The sequence below is a fragment of the Penicillium alfredii genome (genome assembly GCF_028826965.1).
Source record: "Penicillium alfredii strain IBT 34128 chromosome Unknown utg000005l_segment0_segment0, whole genome shotgun sequence".
Lineage (NCBI taxonomy): Eukaryota > Fungi > Ascomycota > Eurotiomycetes > Eurotiales > Aspergillaceae > Penicillium > Penicillium alfredii.
In genome coordinates this window covers 1,779,769-1,800,508 of record NW_026622702.1, presented here as the reverse complement: position 1 = coordinate 1,800,508, position 20,740 = coordinate 1,779,769, and the positions used below count along the sequence as shown (strand labels likewise).

The 20,740-nt window shown below is 52.3% G+C and overlaps 10 protein-coding genes across 10 annotated transcripts; 8 read left to right on the top strand and 2 right to left on the bottom strand.

Annotated features, from left to right (window-relative positions):
* Positions 1–863: 863 nt before the first annotated feature.
* NUU61_004089 (uncharacterized protein) lies at positions 864–2,009 on the top strand (the record flags this gene model as incomplete). Its single annotated transcript, XM_056654671.1, has 1 exon — positions 864–2,009. One exon carries the CDS (start codon positions 864–866, stop codon positions 2,007–2,009), a length of 1,146 nt encoding a protein of 381 aa, XP_056512698.1.
* A 430-nt stretch (positions 2,010–2,439) lies between these two features.
* On the top strand, positions 2,440–3,910 carry NUU61_004088 (rRNA-processing protein LAS1; the record flags this gene model as incomplete). Its single annotated transcript, XM_056654670.1, has 4 exons — positions 2,440–2,559; positions 2,641–2,780; positions 2,877–3,353; positions 3,433–3,910. The coding sequence occupies 4 exons, from the start codon at positions 2,440–2,442 to the stop codon at positions 3,908–3,910; spliced, it is 1,215 nt and encodes a 404-aa protein (XP_056512697.1).
* Positions 3,911–4,151: 241 nt separating this feature from the next.
* Positions 4,152–5,515, top strand: NUU61_004087 (hydroxyacylglutathione hydrolase; the record flags this gene model as incomplete). Its single annotated transcript, XM_056654669.1, has 9 exons — positions 4,152–4,242; positions 4,341–4,428; positions 4,518–4,589; positions 4,648–4,681; positions 4,746–4,956; positions 5,021–5,112; positions 5,163–5,297; positions 5,352–5,378; positions 5,432–5,515. The coding sequence occupies 9 exons, from the start codon at positions 4,152–4,154 to the stop codon at positions 5,513–5,515; spliced, it is 834 nt and encodes a 277-aa protein (XP_056512696.1).
* A 345-nt stretch (positions 5,516–5,860) lies between these two features.
* Positions 5,861–7,650, top strand: NUU61_004086 (putative NAD+ kinase; the record flags this gene model as incomplete). The annotated part of the gene is made up of 5 exons (XM_056654668.1): positions 5,861–5,905; positions 5,966–6,010; positions 6,085–7,084; positions 7,152–7,428; positions 7,494–7,650. 5 exons carry the CDS (start codon positions 5,861–5,863, stop codon positions 7,648–7,650), a joined length of 1,524 nt encoding a protein of 507 aa, XP_056512695.1.
* Positions 7,651–8,820: 1,170 nt separating this feature from the next.
* Positions 8,821–9,689, top strand: NUU61_004085 (trafficking protein particle complex subunit 5; the record flags this gene model as incomplete). Its single annotated transcript, XM_056654667.1, has 2 exons — positions 8,821–9,098; positions 9,203–9,689. The coding sequence occupies 2 exons, from the start codon at positions 8,821–8,823 to the stop codon at positions 9,687–9,689; spliced, it is 765 nt and encodes a 254-aa protein (XP_056512694.1).
* Positions 9,690–10,643: 954 nt separating this feature from the next.
* On the bottom strand, positions 10,644–12,092 carry NUU61_004084 (microfibrillar-associated 1 family protein; the record flags this gene model as incomplete). Its single annotated transcript, XM_056654666.1, has 1 exon — positions 10,644–12,092. One exon carries the CDS (start codon positions 12,090–12,092, stop codon positions 10,644–10,646), a length of 1,449 nt encoding a protein of 482 aa, XP_056512693.1.
* Positions 12,093–12,647: 555 nt separating this feature from the next.
* Positions 12,648–13,220, top strand: NUU61_004083 (putative ssDNA binding protein Ssb3; the record flags this gene model as incomplete). The annotated part of the gene is made up of 3 exons (XM_056654665.1): positions 12,648–12,893; positions 12,986–13,040; positions 13,150–13,220. The coding sequence occupies 3 exons, from the start codon at positions 12,648–12,650 to the stop codon at positions 13,218–13,220; spliced, it is 372 nt and encodes a 123-aa protein (XP_056512692.1).
* Positions 13,221–13,986: 766 nt separating this feature from the next.
* Positions 13,987–14,306, top strand: NUU61_004082 (uncharacterized protein; the record flags this gene model as incomplete). Its single annotated transcript, XM_056654664.1, has 2 exons — positions 13,987–14,113; positions 14,185–14,306. The coding sequence occupies 2 exons, from the start codon at positions 13,987–13,989 to the stop codon at positions 14,304–14,306; spliced, it is 249 nt and encodes an 82-aa protein (XP_056512691.1).
* Positions 14,307–15,317: 1,011 nt separating this feature from the next.
* Positions 15,318–18,455, bottom strand: NUU61_004081 (putative GATA transcription factor (Ams2); the record flags this gene model as incomplete). Its single annotated transcript, XM_056654663.1, has 1 exon — positions 15,318–18,455. One exon carries the CDS (start codon positions 18,453–18,455, stop codon positions 15,318–15,320), a length of 3,138 nt encoding a protein of 1,045 aa, XP_056512690.1.
* A 1,172-nt stretch (positions 18,456–19,627) lies between these two features.
* NUU61_004080 (mRNA splicing protein SMD2) lies at positions 19,628–20,444 on the top strand (the record flags this gene model as incomplete). Its single annotated transcript, XM_056654662.1, has 4 exons — positions 19,628–19,656; positions 19,713–19,745; positions 19,990–20,238; positions 20,402–20,444. 4 exons carry the CDS (start codon positions 19,628–19,630, stop codon positions 20,442–20,444), a joined length of 354 nt encoding a protein of 117 aa, XP_056512689.1.
* Positions 20,445–20,740: the final 296 nt, after the last annotated feature.

The window sequence follows — 20,740 nt, the reverse complement described above, 5'->3', positions numbered from 1 at the left end:
CCACTTCTTTTTTTTTTTACTTTTCTTCTTCCCCTGTCGAACAGAAAAAAGGATGTGGCCGATCCCCGAGCCCATCACATTGTAACCCTTGCGTAACGGGCTGACGCCATGTATGGTATGTTTCCCTACGTATACTAGAACTGGAGTAATCTTTGAAAGGCCCCCTCCAGACTAAGAGAGTCAGAATAATAGAGTAAGATAGTAAACAAGAATAGCTCTGCGAGCTATCTTAGGCATTATACTAGTAATGCCCCCAGGATTGGGGCGCCCTGGCTCTGAAGGAAGAAAAAGGGCCAAAAACACACAGCCTTGCCGATCAGCATTCCGGGCCAAGGTTCCTGACGCTTGGATATGGGATATACCCTGTTAGATACATAGTATACACTACTGCATCCAGTAGTGTATACAGTGTATAATACACACGCTCTTCCCCATGTTCGCCTCAAAAGCATGTTTCCATGTCCCGTAAGATCCCCACCGGAAGATTCCCCCCCCTGTGGGTCCTTTGATTCATCATACCTTCGCCCTTTATTTGGTTGGGCTCGTTTCGTTAGTGTCAACGTCGTGTCATCTTAGCATGTGCGGTGGGATCGTGGAGCTGGGGCGGATGGCAGATCCTCAAGGCTCCCTGCATTCCTTTGCTTCCTATAATTACTTCGCAGCCCTACCTTCTTCTCTCTCTTTCTCTTTGCCATCTCACATTCCTATCTCTGTCTCTTTTTTTCCCCCTGGCTGTTCCGTCCCAGGAGCATTGGCTCTTGGTTCACTTCATATCTTCAGCTACGTCAGCGTTTCTAGGATCCATTTTGGTCGGATCCTGACTTGATTGACTTTCCTCGCCCGATCATTTCTTACTAGTTTATATGGCCGATTACTGCTGGCAAACGCAGGCCTCTCCGACAGGCTCCCAATGGCTTTCGGGAAATGGAATGTATGACCAGTCGACCATGCAGGACGTGGCCTGTGCTTTCCCTCGACCACGACACTCCCGAGTCATGAAGCCTCGGAGTGCGGGCACGAGCCCATCGTCCACCAACAGGAGGAAAATGGTGGCCCAGAGCATGATCCATGGACTGCCAACCCAATACCAGTCCTCCCTGGAAGCGGCTCTCCTCGCTTCGACGGCCCGGGATTCCCGTCCGATTAGTTGGCACCCGTCCTCAGCCCGGACCCGAGGCCTTTCGAACCCGCAATGTATGCCCGATTTCACCTCGGAGAACTACGCCGCCATGGGGGCCGTGCCGGATCCCTCGATGGACCTCATCCCCGACTACACCGACGAGAACATGCTGTCCTACCCCATGTCCACGGCGCTCTCATTCTCCCCCAACGGCTATCTCCCCGTCTACCCCGATACCCAGACACCCTCGCTGTCTATGCCTGGCTCGCAGGCCGAGCCGATCGCGTGGGATGTCGTCACCTCGGCCGATCTATCGACGATGTCCGAACCGCCCTCAGATGGCTGGTCCCTGGACATGCTCTCAATGACCAATCTCCCTCCAGCCGAAACCACCTGCCCCAGCTACGCCAGTGTGCCCTCGCCGGGAGAATTCAGTGGACCCTCGACGCCGGACTTCCTCCCTATTCAGCACTTCGACGACGACTCGGGACCCAGCTCTGAGACGAGGACCGAAGAACTGGTGGGAATGGGCCTCTACAACCAACCTGATGGCTCGCTGGCCGGATCTGCCCTGCAAGGACCGTCCGGCAAGGGCTTGAAGCTCGAGGAAACATTCAGTCCGTCCGAAAAGGAAAAGGAAGAATGCATCGATGTCGAGGGCAGCGAACTCGACTCGGTTCCCTCGCAGCCCAGCCCGGGCCAGTCGATGCCAACCGCCCACGCGGTGAACCCTGTCGTTTCGAAGCAGACGTCGAAGCAGGCTTTGAACCTTCTTCACAAGTCTTTCTTCTTTGACCACGACGATCTGGATCAGCAGGCCATGACTGCTGCGCAGCCTTTCGCCAGCTTGAACCAGCCTTGCATGAGTTACGGATATGGATGGATCTGAGATCATCACTTATCACTTGACCACATTTTTTTTTGTCTTACAGCGGCATAGCGTGGAGTTTTGTTTTGATTTGGTCGATTGGCGCTGGAATTACATGTATGGATACCCCGGGATGAAATGGCTCTACAATACCTCGCTACCTTTGCTTTTCTACACTCCATCGGAGACAATTGAATTGACGAGATATACTCTTGACCTGAGCCTTTCATGATCTAGTAGACACATTAAGCACAATAAACTATTCACAGTCTTGACTACTGGTATAGATTCCTGCCATATGATTGGCTGCGGAATTAACATGGAGACCGGCGAAACTGTCCTAATGGATCAATATTGATCCGTCAATTTTTCGAGCAAAAAAAGAGCAATTGCACCAGGTGGATAGCATCGTCGGGGCTTCAAAATAATAATTCCCAGTCGGCGCCCGAAAATGGCCAAGGTTATTTTCACCGCGTGGAAGAGCAAGGCTCAATTACTCGATGTGCGGACCGAGTTCTATCCGTCTCCTTCTTACGATGGGCCCGACCTGCGTTCCCATGCGTGTGCTATGGTACGTATCATCATATTTGGATTTGGATTCTTTTCTTCTTGTTTCTGTTCTGTGGGCTTGATAGATCTAACAATCATATAGGTTGAGGCCTGGAAATTGCGTGGCAATGTCCCGCACCACGTCGAAGCCACGGCCCTGTTGACGGATGCCATTCTCCACGACGATGCGCAGACCAACTCGATATTTTCGATTCGGGCGACCTACTCAGCTGCTTTCTGTCGGTGAGAATTATTCTCTCTCCCGCTTTCCCCCTTCCTTTTATTTATGCTATTTTCTTTCCTTGCTGTATGCCTGTCCTGTCTACTAACCAATCGCAGATTCGTCACCGGCCTCGTAGACACCAAGATCCCCGGCCAGCGCAAAACAATGTTCCAGCGCGCTGTGGACCTAGGTCTCCCAGCTTCTTTCGTCGAGCTGCGCCACGAAGCAACGCACCGCGAGCCGCCGTCGCTGGTCGTGCTACGAAAGGCTGCGCAGCGCTCGCTTGAGTGGCTGTGGGACAATTACTGGGCTGACATCAATGACTTGGGCGACATGCCTTCTGCCACGCGTAGTCATAGCCACGATGATGTTGACCATGACAGCACATCTCTCGAAGCGGCCCTGTGTGACCTGCTGCGCCCGTTCTCGACGGGCAAGACCTCGGCTGAGCCGGTCCGGAAGAAGCGAAAACGGGACCAGGAGCTGGCGCTTGCGAGCCAGTTGGTTTCTATTTGCGCGGCTGAGAAGGACGCTGTGCGGGTGTTGGCTGGTGTTTTGCTGGGGCGGTCGGTGGTTATCCCCTCGGATCGGAAGTGAGTTTCTTCTTCTTTTTCTTTTCTTCTTTTCTTACTCCCTCTCCCTTTCTATGCTTCGTGCTGACGCTATTTCTAGACTTGGAGACTCGATGAATGACACCTTCGACAAATGGGATCCTGTGTTGCAGACGGTCACCGAAGACCATCCTTCATTTCTAAGGTACTTGGCCGAGGACTTGGTGAACCATTTGGCCTTCTACAACGCCAATCATGACAAAGAGAACCCCTTCTCCGAGGCCCTCTTCCTATGGCTGGTCCATCTCTTGACTTCGCCGGCCTGGAAGCATCATAGACACCTGTGTCCCTCCAGCTATCTTTTGCGGGTCTGCAAGGAACAACCACAATACTGGACGAAGATGCTGGGTAACCGACTACAGGAGGAAAATGACATTGCCAACCCAGCATCCAGTATTCCCTCGATTGCTCTAAACCAGTCTTCAACGGGGACGACCTCCGACACCGCTTTTGCATCCTCAGACACCTTACGCGCGCACGGATGGGGCATGTTGGAGAAATGGGACAGCCGACCTCTGGGCATAGTGTCCAGCCGGTAGATGGTATTCTGTGAAATATGTGAGAGATGTGAGAGAGCTAACCATAGTCCTGTGCTGCTGGCAGCACATACATAATTGCACACCTATAGGATCCCACCAATCAGATGTAGTCGCATTACTCAGATTGCCTGGAAAAAGTAATTATCCGAATGACGTCGCGATGGCAGGGCTGCTATTTGCATTAGTAATTCCGCTGATAGATTGCCCAGTGAAGTCCTATCTCTCTTGCTTTTCATCAGTGATGAGCTTCGCTCGAGTGGCTCGGTCTAGTGGTCCTCGTCTCTTTCGGTCACACCAAGTCCGCACCATGCATGTCCACTCGATCCCCATGTGTATGTGGGAAAGCTCTCCCTGCCGTTGTCTTGTCACGGATGTGTGCCCCAGTTGACATAGCCGCATTTGCTTACTGAATTAATTGATTTCTTTGCAGGGACGGGGAAGGGCAATAACTATGCCTACCTCGTGACGGATGAGCCGACTAAACAGTCGGTCATCATCGACCCGGCGAACCCACCCGAGTCAGTGCACTTTTTGTTCTTATTAGCTGAATGGGGAGGGCATTGCATGGAAATGAATTGCTAGACTGACTTTCGCTTGGTTTTTCTAGGGTGGCGCCGGAACTCAAGGCTCAGCTGAGTGCTGGCAAGATTGACTTGACGGCTATTGTTAATACCCACCAGTATGTCTTTGGTTTCTCCCGGAGGGCTGTTGTCGGATCTTACTAACTCCATCAACAGCCACTGGGACCATGCCGGTGGGAATGATGAGATTGTATGTGATTGGATGTCTTTATTTGATTTGATGAGGATCTATGTGGACTGACATTTGTGTTTAGTTGAAACAATTTGGTCAGCTCCAGGTCATTGGAGGCAAGAACTGCCAGTCGGTGACCAAAACCCCGAAGCACGGGGAGGAATTCAAGATTGGTGAGCGCATTTCGGTCAAGGCGTATCACACTCCATGTCATACGCAAGACAGCATTTGCTTCTTTATGGAGGACGGGAGTCAGCGGGTTGTTTTTACCGGTGACACCCTGTTCATTGGAGGTATGTTCCTACACAACTACTATACTTCCCGAAATCCTTGTCATCAGAGTCTGATCTCCTCCAGGATGCGGTCGGTTCTTCGAGGGCACTGCGGGGGAGATGCACAAGGCATTGAACGAGACGCTTGCATCTTTGCCGGATGACACCAAGGTTTATGTAGGTTGACTCCCCTCGGCCTTTGCTTACTGTTTACTCACACATCCTAGCCTGGCCATGAATACACGAAGCAGAATGTCAAGTTCTGTCTGAAGGTGTCTCAGACTGAGCCGATCAGGAAGCTCCAAGCCTTTGCGGACCAGAACCAGCAGACGCAGGGCAAGTTCACCATCGGTGACGAGAAGGTAAGCCATTAACCACAGCCGTTTTTTTTGCAACCAAAGCTAATCTGTTTTAAGCTCCACAATGTCTTCATGCGCGTCCACGTAAGTTTCTCCCCACTTCTGTTCATTGCCAGCTGCTCACTGTATAAATCCAGGATCCCGAGATCCAGAAAGTAACCGGCAAGACCAAGCCGGTGGATGTGATGGCTGCGCTGAGAGAGATGAAGAATTCCATGTAGAGTACCCAATATAATCTTTTCCTATCGGGATCTTGGTATGGGTCCCTGGCAATGTCGGCTTACCCGAGGTTAAGTCGGGCCGCCAAGACACGATAACAGCCCTGAAATCTCGTAGCAAAGCGACGCCTGCCTTTCTCATTATACAATACCCCAGGAAAAAACAGACCGACAAGCCAAAATGTGTTTTGAGTTTCGATTGCGGTTTGGTGAACCCTCTAGCTCTGAGGCACCGAGTGGACCGACGTCATACCCACTTTCGTTCCGGACGCTTGCAGCCCACATCAAACCACAGCTCCCGCCATGACAGCGTGATCCCCACGCACTCCTCCCCAGTATCTCGGCGCGATGGACCAAGAGGATCGAAAGGCGTCGTTGACGAATGTGGACAACGTATGTGCGCTGCGGGCCTCGGGGGAAGTGCTGATACAGAACTGATCAATGCAATCATAGAGCCTTGGAGGGTCGAGCGACACAGAGACTCAAAACCAACTAGAGGTACAGCTCTTCTGCTTCCCCCGTTACTACACATTCCCGACTAAAAAGTGACTCTCCTCGTGTTTTTCTTCTAGGTCGTTTTCTACCCAGACTCCAGTCACCGCCGCAAATCATCGCTGGTGACCATGGACAAGCCCAAGGTCCGACCCCACCTCGATCAGCAAGACAAGACCACGGCCTGCTACGTCCATTCCTTGATCGCCGGAGAATGGACGGCACCGCCGCACACTATCAAAGATACACAGGATGGAATGCAGCCCGTCAACGAAGAACCCGTCGCTGAGCCCAAGGCAGTCGACGAGGACGAGCTGGTCTCGGTGATTGACGGCGACCCCAGGACTATCAAGCCCGCCCCGACGATCATCCAGTCGCGGCATCTGACCAAGCGCCAGCTCTCGGACATGGCATGGAACGTGCGCAAGCTCTCCAAGAAGCTCGGCAGCATCAAGCTCAAGCTCACTGTCAAGAATGTCTTCGTGGTGTGCAAGGCCCATGACGAGTCGCTCGTCAGCCTGACGCGCAAGGTCACCCGCTGGTTACTGTCCAAGGAGCGCGACGCCCCGTACGTCGTCTACGTCGAGCAACGGCTCGAGACACATCCGGATTTTGGGGGCCTGCAGCTGTTGGAGGAGGAGCCGTCGGCCAAGGGCCGCTTAAAGTTCTGGGATCCCAAGCTCGCCCAGGATCAGCCGCAGCAGTTTGATTTTGTCATCACCCTCGGCGGAGACGGCACCGTGCTGTATACCAGCTGGCTGTTCCAGCGCATCGTGCCGCCCGTGCTTTCCTTTGCCCTCGGCTCGTTGGGCTTTCTGACCAACTTTGACTTTGCCAACTACCAGCGCACTCTTGAGAACGCCTTCCGCGATGGCGTCGTGGTCAGTCTGCGACTACGCTTTGAATGCACCATCATGCGCAGCAAAGCGCGGATGAAGGACCCGCACTCGCGCGCACTCACAAGCCGTGACCTGGTCGAGGAACTAATCGGAGAGGAAGGGGAGGATACGTTGACCCATACGCCCGATTGTGTCTACGAGATCCTCAACGATGTGGTTCTCGACCGCGGGCCTAATCCAAGTATGTTGTGGTTCTTTGCTTGCATGCAATGTGCTCCCCCACCTTCCCGCTAACCACCCCGGCGCAGCCATGTCTCACATCGAACTGTTCGGGGATGACGAGCACTTCACCACTCTGCTGGCGGATGGAATCTGCATCGCTACCCCAACCGGTTCCACCGCATACAACCTTGCCGCTGGCGGTTCACTGTCACATCCCGAGAACCCGGTGATCCTGGTCACTGCCATCTGCGCGCACACGCTGTCCTTCCGGCCGATTATTTTGCCCGACACTATTGTCCTGCGCATGGGCGTACCCTATGATGCCCGGACCAGTTCCTGGGCCAGTTTCGATGGACGGGAAAGGTGAGTTCACCCTCTAATTTCAAGAATTATAGCTTTGAGTGTTCATTCCTAGTTAACGTTACCAGAGTCGAATTGCTGCCCGGCGACTATGTGACCGTGTCCGCATCGCGATATCCCTTTGCTAATGTCTTGCCGCCCGGCCGGCGAGGCGAGGATTGGGTGCACAGCATTTCCAAGACGTTGAATTGGAACTCGCGGCAGAAGCAGAAGAGCTTCAAGTAAAAAGCAAAATGGTGTCTATGTTTTAATGTCTTTGTGGAATTGCACCGGCCACAGGGGTGGTCTTGGAGTTCATACCGAGGCTATACATTTTACCAAAAGGAATTCAGTTGATTTAATTGATTGCAGCAGAATCATCAACATTCTTTGTCGCTGCCACGAAGAAGGGTTTTTTTTTTTTTTTTTTTTTTTTGAAAAGTGGATCTCCAGAAACTTCGTAGGGTTGCCCCCGGCAGCTCCCGCCTATAAAAGGCCCTCGTTGCCCCGAAATTTTTTTCTTTCTTCCGCAACCTCTTCAATCTGCGAGATTGTCTGATGCGACATTCCCGTCTTTTTTACACTGTTTATTTCTCTTTGTACTAACCTACTACCTTCTCTCTCTTTTTATATTCTTCATTCTTTTTAGCAACTGACTGGGTAAGTCGCAACATTTTTTTTTCTCTCCAGCTAGGGCTCCGCGCCCTTCGATGATGAAAACTTTTTCCTACATTCGCAGTTTCCACGCTAGCCGTCGTCTTGAACCCATTTCAGGCGGTACTGTGCGCAATATCTTCCTTGGATGTCTGACTTTCTATTTTGCTGGATTTTTTTGGAAATCTTTTCTTGGCTTGATCGTGTGTGATGAAGCATACGCTGACGTCTTGTTAAGCAGGGACTTTTTTTTTATCCATCGTCTGGATATTACTCCCATTGGCATATCTCCTATCAGCATTGAAGGTCTTGTCGAACACTGTTGACTATCTACGTTGGCTGGTCAAGGTTCATCGTGGATTTTGGGCAGTGGGAGGCATATACCTGAGACGGGTGTTCTTTTCAAGAGCTGTCTAGGAAGCATAGCATGATCAATGGAATTTCAATCTACAAACAGTAAAATTATCTACGTAAATTTCTTTCAGTACTCGATATCTCCGTAGCAGTAAGATCCAAATTCCACGAGACTGCACCCGAGGCCGATGTGCTCCACCGTACACCTATCTATCGCCCGCGATATCATCAACACCTCTCTTTCTCATGATCTTAACATCTCACATTCCCTCAGCAATTCTACCATGACTTCACCAACCTGATTATTAGCTGCGATTTTTTTCTTGACTCCATCCTGATAACCTCTTCCAATACCTCCGCTCCGAATTAAGCCATCCCAACCCAACCCAATCTCGATCCCAACCCACCATGGCTACTCCGCTCCGCCAGTCCACAATGCTGTCCGTCAACAACAGCGCAACCCCTCAATCCGCCTCGAGCGACAAATCACAATCACCGCAGACGCAAACCCTCTCGCAGCCGACCCCGGGACTGCGCGTGCCGTCCAATCGCAAGACCATCTACGACCGACACCTGAACCGGAGTCGCAATGCCGAGCTCAGCCGGGCTAGCTTTGCGTTTTTATTTGGGGAGATGATCACATATGCCCAGCGGCGGGTAACGGGGATACAAGATCTGGAGAAACGGTGTGTCCTGCGTCAACCATATGTGGATATGCACTCGACAAGTCCATTCCATATTCACACACATAGACCCAAGGTTACAAGTTCCATAACTAACAACAGTCCAGACTTAACGAACAAGGCTACCCCCTAGGCCTCCGCCTCCTAGACCTCCTCTTCTACCGTACAACGTCGACCTCCTCCTCCGCCCTCTCTAGCTCCTCAACCTCCTCGTCGCCCCCCAATCGACCCCTCCGCATCCTAACCCTCCTCCACCTAATCCACGGGCCCCTGTGGCGGCTGCTCTTCGGCCGATCGGCCGACGCCCTCGAGCACTCCGTGTCGCCCGACACCCCCAACGAGTACATGATCACCGATAACGACCCGCTGGTCAACACGTACATCAGCGTGCCGCGCGAGATGAGCATGCTCAACTGCGCCGCCTTTGTCGCGGGCATCATTGAGGGCGTCTGCGATGGCTGTGGCTTTGAGACGAAGGTCTCGGCTCATAACCAGCCCTCGGAGATGTGGCCCAGTCGCACGGTGTTTTTGGTGCGGTTTGGTGAGAGTGTTATGGAGAGGGAGAAGGTTTTGGAGAGGGCCGGTGTTAAATAAATTACTTCCATGGATGATGTTATTTCGAATCTGATTCATTCAGGGAGTTCTGGAAGTGTATACAGAGTCTGGGTTGGTCTATGTCTCTTTTAGAAGAAACCCGTTCCTTGTCTGCCCCATGAGGGAGGGAGAGTAGTTAGTAGGAGGCAAGTAAACATAAAAAGATTAAAAGGGTTAAAAAAAAAAGGATTCAGGGACATGTCCCTGAATTGAACCAAGGACCTGCGGAGTGGTTCCCACCCGAAGGTAGTAAGTGTTAAGGATAGAACAGTTATCTCAGTTGGGTCTTAGGAGCAAGCCAGCTGCCCTGTGAGTATCCCCACTCGATGATCGCATCAGCCGGGATTTCACAGGACAGTATCTAGCAGGTCTGCCGAGAGCTGGTAGCCACAACTATCAACAGCATTACCACTAGGCCACCTGCCCTTGGTTCGTTGAAGGGTGACCCTGGACCTAAGACTTAAGGGAGGAGAGCAAACAATTTCCTAATCAGGTAATAGGCATCATCAAGTCACATGATCATCCACAACTTTTCCTGAGGCATCAAACAAAGATTCTGGAAATAAATAAAATAAAAAACCAAATTTCTATTCTATTCGAAGCGCAATTAAAACAAACTGCCAAAGAAAATAAACATTGGCATTGGTTCATCCCTATGGGGGTTTCTTTGTAGAAGCCTGTTCTGGTGGACGAAGCACAGCTAGACTCTCATCTTCCAGAACCTATAAATCCTATGTACAAACAAAACGTCCTCGGTTGGCGGCCAGATAACACCCCCCAGTGCAAATGTCTCCAGGCTCCAGGAGAGGAAATGCTATATAACATACAAGCAAAAAGGAATATCGAAATACGTAGATTCTCATAGAATCAGATCTCCATCATATGCAATGTTTATTTTTCCCAAACGCCGCGCCAACACCAATAGATGGTGTGTCTATGCTTCCTTTTCAAGGGTCATGATGTACTCTCCACTCGGCGTCGTTTCTCACGGTCGTCGTAGGGCGACGGGCTTCGTTTGCGCCGCTCGCGGGAACGACTTCGTCCAGATCGCTCTCGACGAGGCGAGAAGGACCTCGAGCGAGACCGCCGCCGCGGCTTGACAGTACTGGCATTGGCACCGGTCGGGCCCGTGGCGCGCTCGTCGCCGCGGTCGGGCATGAATCGCTCGTCGGTGATACCGAGCGGGGGAGCCTCGGGGCGGCGGCGGCGGTTGTCGTAGCCCTCGCCGAAGCGGCCGGTATCCTCGGAGCGAAGATCGCGGTAGCGCGTGCGGCCCTTCTTGCCGAGCTTGGTCATGTCGCGCACCTGCATGTACTGCGGCAGGGTGTCGCGGTTGACGTCGTCGACAAAGTGCGAGCCCATGACATTGCGCCGATCCAGACCCTCGCGCTCCAGGTCGTCGCGGAAGTACGCGCCCTTGTGGAAGTACCGCTGCATGAACCCGGACTGGCCGCGCGCCGCGTCCCGCTCTTCCTTTTGGTTCGCCAGGAACTCGCGGTCTTCGCGGTCGCGCTCCTCCGCGGTGAGGTTGCGTCGCCGCTCGACTTCTTCGCGCTCCTTCTCGGCTTCCTCGATCGCCTCGCGCGCCCGCTTGACTCGCTTGAGCTCTCGCAGCTTCCATGCTGCGTGCTCTGCGTCTGCGTCCACCCCGTCGCGGTCGTCAATTGCCTCTTCTTCATCTGCTTCCACGAGATTGTCGTCGTCCCAGGCCTTGTTCGCCGTTGTGCGCGCGATTGCCTCTTTCTCCAGCTGGTCGCGTACGAGCATGTCTGCCTTTTCTTGCCGTTGCGCCCGCCGCGCCTCGTTGTCGGCAGCCGAGTCTGCTGCCCTGGTCGATGCTGATGTTTGTGCAGCCGGGTCTTGCGCATCCGCATTGCAGCGTTTGTCTTTCTTGATGAACGTCGGCCGGATGAGCATCCGCCGCGGCGCCTCGTCTTCCGAACTGCTTTCCTCCTCCGAACTTTCCTCTTCCTCTTCCTCCTCCTCTTCCTCGTCATCGCCTACTTTCGGAACCGGAGCTGGAGCAGCCCTCTGTACAGCAGGCGCTATCCTTTCAGCGGCAGTCGGGGCTGCAGCCTTTGCTGCCGGTGGTGCTTTGGCGCTTGTGTCATCATCCTCTTCTTCCTCGGTCTCGAAACCTTCCTCATCCTCGTCCTGATCTTCCTGAATCTTGTGCACTGCTGCTGCAGGGAACGATCTCGCTTTGGGAGCTTGCTGTCTGCGACGTTGTGCCTCGGCTTGTCTCCGTCGTTCTTGTTCTCGTTGCGCTTCAGCGTCTTCTTCTTCCTCTTCTTCAGATGATGAGGGATCCTCGGCGATCGGCTTCCCGGGTCGATAGCGGCCCACTGGCTTTAGAGGGTTCGCGGTCATCCCGCGGTGGGAGGAGGGGAGCGGAGGCGGCATCGTGGCTGAAGGGCACTAGGATGGTTGTCGGGGAGGATTGTAAGACGTGGATGATCGCGGTGTGCCACGTTATAATGGTAAATATTTTTCAGACTGGCGAAGACTTGTCCATTTATGAGGAATTGGGAAATGGCAGGGCCGTGTCTGATCTGAGGTTGAAGAGTTGACTTGAACTGACGTCGCAAGAGCTTTCGCCGATGGAGTCACGTGAGGGTATACTAGGCCGATCCCTTGAAGTAGAACACCGAGCTGTGTAGTCAAGGATAAGATATAGCTATAGATAACACGGTTAAAACTATCAGAAAGGGTCAAATATGGACTCAAGTGAATACCAAAAGAATAGCAGTAATCCCGATCAACTTGAAGACAAATTTACAACATCCACGTGACCACGCGTCCCGCGCACCGCGTCGATCATCGTTGCTCTGCGTCCAACTTCAACACCCGAAGTGTCCCACCAATCACTCTCTGGATTAACACGAAGTTCCCTCGCTCTATTCGCATCGAAACACCTTCAACTACAACATCCGACCACCCTCCAAATCGGAGAAAAAAATGTCTCTCCAAACCCCCCGCGTCCTCCCCGCCCACCTCCACGCCTTCCACCCCTCGAGCGCCGGCGCGCGCTCAACACACACTGTGCGCCTGCTGGGCACTGTAACCGGACTGCGCGGCGACACCGCCACCATCACCTGCGGCGGGAACGGCGATGTCACGCTTATCCTGAAGCCGGACTCGCATCTGCAGATGGGGAAGTTGGTCGAGGTGGTGGGGAAGGTGACTGATTTGGAAGGCGGGCAGGTATGTGAATTGCCAAATCCTCTGGGGTTACCTACGAATCATATACGGTTTTTCACGATTCATTTGGTTGGTTGCTGACATCAACTGTGTAGGGCCTAGGAATCCGCGTGCTGGGTACCATGGATTGGGGGAATCCTGCTGAATGCGGTATGTTAATTTTTTCCTCCTTGAGACTGGCGGAAATGAACCAAATTTCATTTGCGTTATGGTCATAAACACTATACCCTGAACGATCTGGCTGACATTCCATCTGTAGACTACAAGGCCTATGAGAACGTCGTCGACGCAACACACCGCTTCAAGTCCATCTTCTACGACGCAGAGTAACGGCACACCTCATGGGAAACTCATATCTTTACTGTTCCTGGAAGATTATCTCTTTGGATTCAAGGCTGAGCTCATGCTGTGTATGTGTCATAAAGTAACGTCCGGTGGGGCTTAGTTCCCTAGAGTTTTTTTTTTTTTTTTTGGAGTATAGGGACGTACTAAGCTATGGAGGGGAATTCTAGGTAAAGGACCGTTCCCGCCATATGGGAATCCTATAAATTTAATGATGTTGATGCCTTGATAGTAAAGACAATATTAGACCATGCTCTCCAAGGTCACGGCTATGTCCGAGGAATGGTGGGGACGGAAGTAGGGTTAATTAATCTTACAGCTCGACGAGGCTAAGAGGAGACGAAATAGCATGCGTTGTAGGCGTCTAGGGGGCGGAAATAAGAAATGGTTTAATTACATCGGTAGAGAACTGTTGGGATTCAATTTTACAACCATCGGTGAGTGTGATTGTTTCCCCAATATGTAAAAACAGAAAGAGGGTACGTACACCGAGTCAAGAGATCGGCACACTTCATAATATCATAATTGGCAAGGAAGCAAAGAGTCTGCACAGTTCACGAGTCAGGAAATGGCGCAGATGGCCCCGAAGTATATGGGTCTGTGGGGTCCAAACTATAGACGGGACTACAGTAGATATAAATTGCGGAGTATGTTTACCTTTCTTTCTTTTTTATATCTATACCATATACCAAGCTTACTTCCTCTTATTTTCCCACCGAACCAATCGCCTCGTCACACATATTCTTCTTACATTATGCAATTCCTTCGTCTCTTCCTCGCCGCTGGCTTCGCTACCTTGGTTGCCAGCGATTGCTCTGTGGTTCAACCAGGAGACCGTGACCCAGTCGCGACAACGCCCGCGAGCGGCCCTCAGCCAAGCCGTATGATCACTCTTGATAGGTCTTTAACAGTCCATTAGAAGGGAAATATGCTGATTAGATTCATTTGATAGTGTATGGCAACTGCGACCCGAATGCCCCTGAGCCCTGCTGCACCGCTGGTCTCCCCTCGGACCGTCACATCGAGTGCAAGGCCATGGGCGATCAGTACTACTGCCAGATTGAGGGTAACTGAATGGAATCAAAATATGGGGTATACCTGTAGCCCCGGTTTTTTTTTTTTAGAGTCTTGCGGTTTTGGAAATGAAATCCTCGTTGATCGAGAGTATGAGCCTATGTGTATGTACGTAGCGTAAAGTGAAAGTAGGGGAAAGCTGAAGTACAGTAGGAGAACACATGAGACCAAAGACAAGAAAGAAAACAACTGCCCTTTTCCCAATTTTAGGATGTGCTTCCAATAGTGTGTGACTCAATCAATGTCAATGCTTCTGAAGATTGCAGGGTCGATAAGGAATGTAATAAACCAACATCAAGTAGCACCCGGCGCTCGTGCTTCACTACATATCACTAGACTAAATGATACCAAGCCCTGCAATCCTGCGATCTCGACGTCTACTCCCTTGTCATTGTGCATACGAAATGCAAATTATCCCAACCCTACTGAGCCAGATGCATAGAAGATATAGGGAGGAATGGTCGATCTCGACCATATGTAGGAATTTATATTCGGTACAGGTTCATGTACAAAACCAAAACATTTATGCTCGAACCTGTCTGGGTAATGATCTACTTAGACCGAAGTTATCCTATGTACTTAGCCATACCTGAATCTTACCCACAACACTACTAAACTTCATTTAATGGGATGATTTGTTCAATTGATTCTTTATTTTGTGTTTGAGATTCATTTTCAGCCACAGGGAAGAAGTACCCCGAGCAATAATCGATCATCTGGCGCCTCAAACGAGTGCTTACGCACAGACAGTATAGCGAATATGCGGTATAGAAGGTCATCAACGGACTCTCCTGTCTTTGTATAGTCATCGCAGGGAGGAGAAAAAAAGTGACAGAAAGAAATGTCATAAGAGAGGGCATGTAGCCACAGCTCAGCTCGCCAGAATGCAACAAGATCATAACCGTCCCAACCCAGACGCCGACGCTTTAAAAAAACTCAAAAATGAAAAGCAAAAGCAAAAGGTACAGAAAAAGGAGAAATCTAACCCAACAATGAACAAAATATAGCCCCTCATGCTGTAGGAGACGTTACCGGTGGACCGGTAGGCTGCTCATTGGAAGAGGCCTGGGGTTTTGACGCCAGACCGGCGGGATCCGCATGAAGAGCGTCGGAGCTGAAGAAGCCCGAATCAGGGACAGCCGAGTCCCCAAAGTTGAAGATCTCCGAGTTCTGGAGATTTTCCTTGTGGATGTCAGGATCGGACAGGATCGCATTGATGAGATCCTCTGACGGATGCTCATGGTCGTCGTCCGATCCCGCTGGAGACACATAGTTGGACGGGAGCCAGTCAGCCCAGTTGTCACCAGCGAACTTGTTGTTCTCCAGCTGGAAAAAGGAGTTGGGTTGGCCAGAAGCGTCATCGAAAATGTCCAGGATCATTCCATCGAGCGACTCGAAGGCCTCTGAGTGCAGTCCGCCATCTGGCAGCGCGGACATGCCGTGCTTATTGGGAGAACGGTGCTGTCGTGGCGAGGGCCGGGGGCTTCCCTTGCTTTCTTGGATACGCTGCAGCCGCTCCGCAGACAATCGGGTTGGCGTAGTGGCAGAGCCAATCTCCTTGCGCTTGTTGATGGTTGGCGAGTTGCAAGGCAACGGGACCCGTTTATCGTTGAGAATATTCGCCCTCAGGTGACGTCGACGAGGAGTCGGACTGACGGGCAGCTCAAAGTCAACGCTGGGGCTTTCGAAGAGCCCGTCGAGGTCGTCTTGCGGCGTAGGTGCCTGGTTTTCCTTCTCCTGACCTCGCTTGTCTTGCGACGCAATGCGAGGGCTACGTCGAGGGGAGCAGCTGTTGACGGACGAAGTACTGAGCTCTTTGAGGGGCTCTTCATTCTGTACGCCAGGGAATAGCAGTCTCCGCACCGGCTTCGGCGTAAGGCTGTCAGTGTCACCGCCTGTCGTTGGAGCAGTGCGAGATTCCACGTTGCGTGCCGGGCTGGATTGAACGGCCCGTCGCAGCGCCTCGACGGCATCTTGTTCCTCCCAGCGATTTTCAGCAATCTCAGTCGACCGCGGGGGCTCAGTGCTGTTCGCACGGCGACGCTTGCTGGGGGGTGCTTCTGTATCATCATCCTGGTCATTTTCATGATCAATGTCCTCGGCGGGCACAGAGGAGGCCTCGGTGGGCGCTGGAGAGGACGCCTGGGGCTTGGTCGGCGCGGCCTTGCTTCGAGTCCGAGTTGCAGGGCAGGGATTGGAGAGCGGACCGCCCTTGCGGCTTCCCGAAGGACGTTTCTTCTTGTTCTCGGAGCTTTTGATCCACCTGCTCTCAGGACGCATGCTTCTGAATTTATGGAGCCAGAGACCACAAGGGTTGCAGAGGAGTATTTGCACGCAGTCAGCGTCGCGCTCCATGCTCTTCTTGTAAATCTTGAACTTGCATACTTCGCCGTTCGTATTTCGCTCCATGATCTGCCAGAACAACATGACCGGGTTTTGCATCATCTCGGCAGCGAGTTGCTCTCCGCCTACAATCTCCTTTGACCATGCTCGACGCCATGTGGGGGTCTCAATTGTACCACAGTTTTCGCAGTAAGGGGGAACTTTCCCATTCGCAATGGCCTCATCCAAGCGCGTCTGCACCCGCTTGGCACCCGCCCCTCGGCGGCCCGGTGTCAACACTATAAAATCGCTCATCGGACCAGATGCGCTCTGAGAATGTTTGAGAGGAGGGCGAATGGGCCCAACAGGGTCACTGGCAGGGTTCGTAATATCTTTCTTGCGCGAGGGGTTCGCGTTCACCGAGTTCTGAACCTGAATCTGTGACACGGGCGCCAGCACTGGTGGTTTTGGTGCGATCCGCACACCACTCCTCGACTCAGGTCGAGATCCCGCCGAGGTATTCGGACGAGAGAGCGGGGGCGCTGTTTCCTTGGGTGTCTGTTCTTGTGGACCATCGCCCACAAGGCAAGAATCAGATGGATTGACTGAAACTGTACCAATGGCGCTAGCCGGAGAACTGGCTTGGACGGCTGGGCGCACAGGGGGCTTGTCCTGAGTGATATCGTGGGAGCAAGCTCTTCTGGCATCTTCCAAAGGCGTGGCAGCATCCTCACTCAAGAAATCCTCCAAGCCCCCACTCATAAAACCGGAATCTGTGTCCAGGGAGATGGGGGGCAAAACAGGACTCGACCTAGTCGGGAATCGAGTCTCCATGATTGGGGGAGAAGATGGCATGGAAAATGAAGGCTCGAAAAGACCCTGATAGCGAGACTCCTCGGGCGAATGACCCGTGGGGTCCGTAGCAATATTATCATCGCTAATGTAATAAGGCGATGTGTATCCAGTGCTGCTGTTGGTTGAGGATTCTCGCAACAGACTGGTGGGAAGCCGTCCTCGGCGGGGAAGACCGCCGGGTCGAGAGATCGGGGTGGGTGGACGAATAGGCTCATCGTGGGACTGTTCAGCTGCAATAGATGGGTTGACAGGAGTCGGACGGTGGATTCGAACGGAGGCCGCGGTGCTGGCGGCTACTCGCAGTGAGCTTGGGTGCCTTTCGATATTCATATCGGACTTGCCCGGCCAGCCGGCCTGATACACCTTGGCCCTTTTCCGCGGTTGAGGATCGATGCATTCCTCACCACCACTCCCATATCCTGAGTGGATTGACCCTCTCCGTGCATTATAGGATGTCTGTGTCTGGAACTCGATGTCCCGCATCGAAGCGCTTGAGGAAGGGCGAACCAAATCATTGTGGGGAATGCCCTGTTTAGATTGGGACTGTTGCTGGTTTGGTACTCGAGAGCCCCCTGGGGTTGACATCCGACTGGGTGCAGTGAAAGAATGTGTAGGCGACACTGACCGGACCGACTCGTTTCCAGGGAACGTAGAAAATTCTCGAGGCGTGGATCCTTCGCTCAAGATTTGATGAAACCTGTCAATCCCGAACTGGTTCATAGGAGATGCGGGCTGCTGGCTCCTGGAGGATTCCGATAGACCGGGATTTTGACGCATAAAGTTGGACCAAGCCTGAGAATCGTAGTCGTGAGGGACGGCATTGCCAAATTCCCGGTATTTGTGCATATTGTCGAGATACTCGTTCTGGACGACCGTGGGAACGGGAACAAGGCGCAGTTTGACTTCCAGCGTCTCCTGGGCTCCCTTCGAGAACAGTCCTAGAGGATTCTTGCACACCCGACCAGTCACCATTGTTTTGGACTGGTGTGCCGGTACATCCGGTGTTGGAGAGGAAGAAGCCAGGACCCATGACAGCATTCCTTGACCAACCAGGGGGTTTCATATTCGGAGTAATCGTAGGCATAAACGGTGTAGTCTTTGCCTAGTTGAGCCACCAATTCGGGGCTGAGGAAAAGCCATTCAGATTAGTATTCCTTTTTTTTCTCAGTCGTCAAAGGGGGGAGGGGAGACCAACCTGGCAGATACAATTGCCTGGATGCATGTTTTCAACTCAATCACTCCTACCGGGGTCTGCTCATCCAGATAGGCAGTCTGGATGTCCAGCACATGGGGCCACCGGGCAAGGCAATTCGTCTTGTTTTCATTGTCAAACGTATAAAGAACCTTCACTGTTCAACGAGACCATTTAGTTTTGGATTCTCCAGATAGAAACCGGGGCAGAGCTGGAGAGCATACACCTCATAGGGCGGACGGTGATTCCGTCCTGAGACTCCATCTCCCCAAAATTCGCGTGTCCACCATGCACAGAAAGCTCAACAAGGCCAGATTTGAGGGTGATCGAGGATATTGAGAGGGGCAAGGTCGTAATTTCGAAGTTCAAGACAAGAAGGCGATCTTGAGGCTGGAGGGGCGGGAATGGAAAGACGTTGGTTTCACTTCACACCGTAACCGGAACAAAGAAAATAGAAAAAAAAAGATAACCGAAGAAATGTGCGAGGCTATCAATCAAGCATATCCCACAGCAACCTCGTCGGCCGGGAGAATGCGTAGGTTATGCAGCAGAAGGTAGTGGAGCAGCCTATGTCTGCAGGGACTGGAATGTTAGCAATGATTGACGCGAGTTCCTACCAAAATAGGGGCAGAGGAGAGAAAAAAAAGGCAGGATTGACCGCTCTTACCAGAATTCAGGAGTCCGCTGCACCTCAAGGAGGTTGGGGAGGGGTGTGAAGGGAAGAGAGAATACCTTGCATGGACCCGAAGCTATAGAGACTAAACAAGCGTGTACGCGACGTGACGCAGCCAATCGCGACCTCGGGAATCCACCAGGCGCGTGCGCCTTAAATGCAAGGCAGAAAGTCTAAGGCAGCAAACCTGCTAGTCAGGTGACCTATTCGACCTTGCAACCATCAAAGTCCAGCGGCACCTGCTCCAGCGACCTTGACAGCCCTTTTATAATCGCCGCCATGTCGACCGCCCCGGACCCCAAGATTCAGTATGATCCCTCTATGACTCATTTAATTACCCAGTGCTAACCAGATGCTCCCACAGAGACCTGCTCAACAAGCCGAAGAGCGAGCTCACGTACGTTATCCCCCTTGGATGAGATTGCGAAGAGACCCTTTTCCCCGATCGCACCGATTCTGCCAGTTTCGATTTCCTTTTTCTCTGTTTCTGTCTGATTGCAGGGAATTGCGGGGTTGTTCGCCTTTGCACCCGACGCCTGCATTTCACATTCCCATGCATGCCGAAATCGCATACAACCGAAAAAAAAAAGAAAAGGAAAAGAAGGAACTAAAAGACTGATCTTTCATCTTGCATCTAACAGGGAATATGAGGTCGCTCTTGTTGAGGAGCATGAGCTCACCGCTGGCCCACTGTCCCTCCTGCAGACCGCCACCCGCACACACACCCAGGTCCTGATCTCCTGCCGGAACAACCGCAAGCTGCTGGCCCGTGTCAAGGCTTTTGACCGACACTGCAACATGGTGCTGGAGAATGTCAAGGAAATGTGGACCGAGAAGCCCAAGGGGAGCAAGGGGAAGGGTGTGAACAAGGATCGCTTCGTGAGCAAAATGTAAGTGGGAGCTGCCCTCCCCTCCATCTCGCAGGACCCCTCCCCTTCCCTGTCTGAAGGGGAAGAAAAGCGTTTCGCGATGAGTTGCTATGAATATAGGCTGGCTGTCATTTTGGGAAGTCTTCTAGCTTCGAAAACAAACTAACCAGTCTGCTTTCTTTAGGTTCCTGCGCGGCGACTCTGTCATCCTTGTCCTGCTCAGCTGAGCAGCTTCTCATATCTCTCCCTCTCTTGCGCACTTCTATCCCGCCCCAGGTTACATCCTGGAATATGCGAGACGGATGATCTTCTCTGCCGCCTGCACAGCCAATCCTCTCTCATCTACGAAATCTCTGTGCACGAGTCCCACATCTCGTAATCGATCTCGATACCCTAGTGTTTCTATTTCTTCTTCCTCTGGGAAGAAAAAAAATTCAAGCCCCCACGACATTTCCTTGACTCTCATGCGTTCTCCCCCTTGCTTCTGGGGGACTTGGCCATTTGGATTAGATGGATTTCCCAG